Source organism: Panicum hallii, chromosome 3 (genome assembly GCF_002211085.1).
Source record: "Panicum hallii strain FIL2 chromosome 3, PHallii_v3.1, whole genome shotgun sequence".
NCBI classification, from domain to species: domain Eukaryota; kingdom Viridiplantae; phylum Streptophyta; class Magnoliopsida; order Poales; family Poaceae; genus Panicum; species Panicum hallii.
The window spans coordinates 25,042,420-25,048,711 of NC_038044.1; the positions used below are offsets into that span (position 1 = coordinate 25,042,420).

Sequence of the window (6,292 nt, forward strand, 5' to 3'; positions counted from 1 at the left end):
GGATGCACAAATATTTTTCAAAACAATTTGGGCAGGAAATCGAATACATTCGTATTTTGCCTTTCTTTTTCGACAGAATCACATGAGCAGCGGACGGGATTTTTTTTCTACAAAAATAAAAAAAATTCAGTCAACCAACTGGCTGGTGCACAGGGCGCTTTCCCAAAACCCCGCACGAAAGCAGGCCGGCCCCGCCCGCAGCCCACCTCCCTCCTAAACCCTAGCCGCCTCTCCCCTCCCCTCTCCGCTCCGCTCCCCTCTTTTTCACGCGCCCCCTTCCCCCGCCGGAGTTGCGTTTCATTTGAATAGGTGAGCGGGGAAGCATCTCATAAACCACCCGCCGCTCCGCCGACCCGTCCCGAACCCTAGCCTCCCTCCCGCGCCGGCGCTGCCCCGACGCGACGCCGTCCGGATCTCGTGTGCTCCATTGCGGCGGGGATTCGTCCGGGCCTGGATTGATTTCTCCTCTGCGCGGTAAGGAACCCTAACCATGCTCTTTTCTTTTGCCCGGATGAATCGCCCGTCTCGGTCCTCGGGACCGTCGCTTCGCTGCGACCGCTTGAACCCGACTGTTTGTTTCTCTCCAGTCCGTCCAGTTCGTCGCGGATTTACTTTTGTTTAGTGAGTTGAGCGGTGCTAGTAGCGGTTTTTTCCCTCCTCCGATTTTTCCTTTTTTTTTGTTTGGGGATTTAACTGAATCCCCGTCGCCCAGCTTTTAAGCCCGGGCCTGTCACTTAGGTGTTGATTCACGCTGTAGGCATTTTTAACCCTGGCGCGCGAGTTCTCTAGTTCGCCTGTATACTTTCTAGCATGGTGAAGTTGTTCATTTCGGGATTTGGTAGATGAATATGCTCACCAAGTATTGGGAAGGCGATGGAGAAGGGTTTAGGCCTCTTCATCCTGATTTGTTTGAGTCCTTGAACTGAGGAACCGATCCAAACATTTCTACTCAAATGTTTCTGTTGTTGCAGTAGTCCCCTTTTGGCAGATTTTGCTGTTGTTAATGTAGTTCATATATACATCTGGTTTGGCTCTTGGGTGATTCAGTGTGAGCATGGCCTTATTTATGTTCTCTTATGCTCCTTAGTGCATTATATGCCTTAGCAGCTAACATCATATGTCAAGTTTGCCTGGTTTGTTCTGTGGATTTTAACTGAGACACATGTTGTATGTGCTTAGTGAAGGGTCTTTAGTCTTAGTCCGAACTCTGGTTATCTCCTTTCTTAATGTTGCCACCCTTTAGTCACTTTCATGATCATGTTGTGTCTAAGTTAGGGGGATCAGTGTATTCATACAACACCATGTAGATATGTATCTTTGTTCTCCGTTCTCTTTTGACTGATATAAATTATTTGCATTGTATGCTGATGCTGTTAGGGTAGTGATCTTTTCACCCTACAATATATTTGTTTTGTAGTTTCTGAATTTTCAGGTAGCTCTGTTCCACATTGCTCCTCTTCTTTTTTTTCTTTTTTATGTGGGTGTGCAACATTTAGGCTTTTTCTTTTCTTCCATTTTTCTGCCCGTGTGATGTGCAGTTGTACCATGAATATCATCCATAGGCAGTGACGCTCCATAGTATTCCTTTTCTGTTATTAGGTTGAAAAATGTTTAATCACCTCTGTTCATGTTGTTTATTCATGTTAGCAGAGTTGTATCATGATCATCTTTTTTTTTTGGAGCATGTTTACCCTGCTTTATCCTTTTCTGATCAGTCAGATGCTTGATATGATTTAGTTGTTTTAATGATTATCTTGGATTACTGATGAGGCTAAGCAGTTTCTACATAAGGATATGTTGATTATCTTATGAGTGCAGGCTTTTAATAGCACTTAAAATTTTGATATCTCACAATCATAGAGCACTTTCGTTAAATGGCTTGTTTGGTTATTATCTCTGGTGCGAACAAATGTTATTTTGAATGAAAAAGCTTGAATATACTCAGTGACTTAGTCCCTTAGTAATCTGGACTGTCGACGTATTCTGTTGTTTGTTGGTTTTCTGTGATTCCTTGTTGACTGACAAAATCTGTTCCTTTGATGCAGGGTAGGGCATTTGCTAGAGCCATGGATATTACTCAAATTCTGCTAGCTGCTCAATCTCCGGATGCTAACCTTCGAACAGTAGCCGAAAGTAACCTCACTCAGTTCCAGGAGCAGAATCTTCCAAACTTCCTCCTCTCCTTATCAGTGGAACTCTCGAATGATGAAAAACCCCCAGAGTCTAGAAGGCTTGCTGGTATTATCCTTAAGAATTCTTTGGATGCAAAGGATTCTGCAAAAAAGGAGCTACTGACTCAGCAATGGGTCAGCGTGGATCCTTCTATCAAATCGAAGATCAAGGAGTCATTGCTGGTGACACTAGGATCTTCGGTGCATGATGCAAGGCATACCTCATCACAAGTTATTGCCAAGGTTGCATCAATTGAGATCCCACGTCGAGAGTGGCAAGACCTCATTGCCAAATTATTGGGAAACATGACACTGCCGGGTGCATCTGCTCCTTTGAAGCAAGCAACACTAGAGGCATTGGGGTATGTATGTGAGGAGATTTCTCCGCAGCACTTGGAGCAGGATCAAGTGAATGCTGTTCTGACGGCTGTGGTCCAGGGAATGAACCAGACAGAGCTCAGCCCTGAAGTCCGTCTTGCAGCAGTTAAAGCCCTTTATAATGCTCTTGACTTTGCTGAGAGTAACTTTGCAAATGAAATGGAGAGGAATTATATAATGAAGGTGGTTTGCGACACTGCTGTGTCTAAAGAAGTGGAGATCAGACAGGCTGCATTTGAATGCCTGGTTGCAATTGCATCCACATATTATTCACACTTAGATTATTATATGCAAACCATATTCAACCTGACAGCTAATGCAGTGAAAGGAGATGAGGAAGCGGTTGCACTTCAAGCTGTTGAGTTCTGGAGCGCTATTTGTGATGAAGAGATTGCACTCCAAGATGAATATGAGGGATCTGATGATGGCAACTCTACTATACATTTTCGCTTTATTGAAAAGGCCCTTCCCTCACTTGTTCCGATGCTCCTAGAAACTCTATTGAAGCAAGAGGAAGATCAAGACCAAGATGATAATGTCTGGAACATTTCTATGAGTGGTGGGACGTGCCTTGGACTCATTGCACGGACTGTTGGTGATGCAATCGTCCCTCTTGTGATGCCATTTGTTGAGGCCAACATCACAAAGCCTGATTGGCATTGTCGCGAGGCAGCTACCTTTGCCTTTGGTTCTATCCTTGAAGGCCCCTCTGTTGAAAAACTTGCTCCACTGGTCCAATCTGGTCTTGATTTCTTGCTCAACACAATGAACGATTCAAACAGTCAGGTAAAAGATACTACTGCTTGGACACTTGGGAGGGTATTTGAGATCTTGCATTCTCCTGCTGCTGCAAACCCAATTATAGATAATTCAAACCTTCCTCGTATCATGGCTGTGTTGCTTGAGAGTAGTAAAGATGTTCCAAATGTGGCTGAGAAAGTCTGTGGAGCTATTTATTTTCTGGCCCAAGGTTATGAAGATGCAGAGTCCATGTCTTCTGTGCTCACACCTTATCTACCTAACATCATTGCTGCTCTTCTTTCTGCTGCGGATCGTGCTGATACCACCCATTTCAGGCTTCGTGCTTCTGCTTATGAAGCTCTGAATGAGATTATTAGAGTCAGCAACGTACCTGAAACTTCAGGCATTATAGGCCAGTTACTGCAGGAGATCATGAGAAGATTAAACCTTACATTTGATCTCCATATACTTTCTTCTGGTGACAAAGAGAAGCAAAGTGACCTGCAGGCTTTGCTGTGTGGTGTACTGCAGGTCATCATTCAGAAACTGAGCAGCACAGATGCAAAGTCCATAATTGCCCAGACTGCTGATCAGCTGATGACTCTGTTTCTGCGGGTCTTTGCCTGTCACAGTTCTACTGTGCATGAAGAAGCAATGCTTGCTATTGGTGCTCTTGCCTATGCTACTGGTCCAGATTTTGTGAAATACATGCCTAACTTCTTCACGTACCTGGAAGCTGGCTTGCAGAATTATGAAGAGTACCAAGTGTGCTCCATCTCTGTAGGGGTGGTGGGTGATATTTGCCGTGCCCTGGAAGATAAAATTCTGCCCTTCTGTGATCGAATTATGACTGTTCTTCTCAAGGACCTATCAAACTCTATGCTAAATCGGTCTGTGAAGCCTCCGATTTTCTCATGCTTTGGAGACATAGCTCTTGCTATCGGTGAGAATTTTGAGAAATATCTGCCATATGCTATGCCGATGCTTCAGGGAGCTGCTGAACTCCTTGGTACTCTTGATCAGAGTGATGATGATATGGTTGATTATGGCAACCAGCTCAGACGGGGAATTTTTGAGGCATACTCTGGTATACTCCAGGGTATCAAGGGCCCAAAAGCACAGCTGATGATCCCATACGCAACCCATCTACTGCAGTTCACTGAAGCTGTCTTCAGAGATAGGAGCAGGTGTGCTTCATTTACATTGCAATTTCTATTATATTGTTTGTTACCCGTTCCTGACAGTTATGTGTACCTATGCCATTAGGGATGATAGCGTGACAAAGGCTGCAGTTGCTGTCCTCGGGGATCTTGCTGACACACTTGGTGCAACCTCAAAGGATCTGTTCCAGACCCACCTCTTCCATGTTGAGTTCTTGAGGGAGTGCCTCGACTTGGACGATGAAGTTCGGGAGACTGCGTCATGGGCTCAGGGGATGATAAACCAAGCGGTGGTCTCTTAATGTGAGACGGTTTTGTTTTGTTGGCTATGGGAGGTTTCTTTTGTGGCTGTGCCAAGTCCATTTGCCACAGGTGAACGAAGGGATACCAATATATATGTAGCGTCAGTCTTAGGATCCTTGTCGTAGGCATTTGTGCGTTGCTGTTGGTCTGTCAAGCTGTTGTGTCTAATTAGACTGGGTGGATTCTGTCAGTGGATCTCTTGAACAGCCAAACTTGGTTCGTTTATCCTATTGCTGGTATTATTGTTTTTAATGTTTGGCAGATTAAGTTTTGGGAGAAGGTTTTAGGCCGTCTATTTGCCGTGCATTGTTCATGTCATCTGCATCTGTTCCAGATTATTTCCATCCCAGCATAACCGTTGGGTTATGTTGAATATTGTTGCCTGCTGGCAGGCTAATTTGTCAGTTATTCATGGTAGATAAGTGTACATGTGAATGAATTCAAATCTGCCTTTGCCAAGGATTTTACGCTTTTATCGTTCGTTCCTTCGTCCTGCTGCTACTATCACGCCACACGCCGATGGCTTGGTTAAGAGTCCCGTTGGTTTGGTTCAGCCATGGATTTCTGAGAATCTGATTTGAGCTGACAGCTATGGGAAATCAGCTGTGAGCTAGCTGAAATCTATTTTGGCTGTGGATTTTAGATACAAATGTCTGTTATACCTCTGTTATGTACAGAATAACAACCAATTCATATGCATAGAAAACAACCATATAAGCAAATAATTGATCCCCACATATGCATAGAATAACAACCATATAAGCAAATAATTGATCTCCATCCATTAATCTACACTGGAACAACATCTCTGACACATATATATATGCAAAGAAGAAGGGAGGGAGGAGAAGAATGGGAGGGCGTCGGCCGGAGCAGGGCGTCGCAGCACCTTGGACGGGGGCAGGGAAGTTGCATCACCTCGAGCCGGAGCAGGGAAGTTGGTGCACCTCGGGCCGGAGCAGGGCGTCGCACCTCGGGCCAGAGCAGGGCGTCGACGGTGGCAACAGATCCTGCCGCGTGCGCCCGGCAGGGAGGCGGAGCAACAACGGCTGGCCGATGGGAGAGGCGGAGCAGGGCGTCGGCGGCGGCGTCCCAGGCTCCGGGGGCCCGACGAACGGATCCGGCGGACCGGCGGGAGAGGCGGAGCAAGGACCGCGCGTCGGAGTAGGCCAGAGAGACGGCGACCGGCAGCGCTCGGACCGGCGGCGGCGCCAACCCTAGCTCAGCTTGTGCTCGTGCTTGCTCTGGACAGGGAGAACATGCGGCGGGGAGAGAAAAAAAGAGATAAGAAACGAACCGTTACCTCGTAACCAGTGGCATGGTGGGGAATTTCCATCCAAACGGAGAGAAATCTAGGGGGAGGGAAGCTTTCACAAATAAACTAAACGAATCAGTAGATTTTCGAGAATCACCTCACCTACTGGACCCCTTTGGTTGAGATTCTAGCTTTTAAGGTAGGAATCACTCCATCGAAGCCCAACCAAAGGCACCCTAAATCTGTCCCGACGTCTGTTAATTTACTGCACTCTATTCGGAACA

At 46.1% G+C, this 6,292-nt stretch overlaps 1 protein-coding gene across 1 annotated transcript; it reads left to right on the forward strand.

Moving 5' to 3' along the window:
- The first annotated feature begins 202 nt into the window (after nucleotides 1-202).
- On the forward strand, nucleotides 203-5,161 carry LOC112885934 (importin subunit beta-1). Its single transcript, XM_025951641.1, has 3 exons — nucleotides 203-474; nucleotides 2,046-4,477; nucleotides 4,557-5,161. Exons 2-3 carry the CDS (start codon nucleotides 2,067-2,069, stop codon nucleotides 4,750-4,752), a joined length of 2,607 nt encoding a protein of 868 aa, XP_025807426.1. The 5' UTR covers nucleotides 203-474; nucleotides 2,046-2,066; the 3' UTR covers nucleotides 4,753-5,161.
- Nucleotides 5,162-6,292: the final 1,131 nt, after the last annotated feature.

Coding starts and splice junctions, on each gene's coding strand:
- LOC112885934 (XM_025951641.1), top strand. CDS start 2,067: ATGGATATTACTCAAATTCTGCTAGCTGCTCAATCTCCGGATGCTAAC. Junction 4,478..4,556: donor GTCTTCAGAGATAGGAGCAG/GTGTGCTTCATT, acceptor CTATGCCATTAG/GGATGATAGCGTGACAAAGG.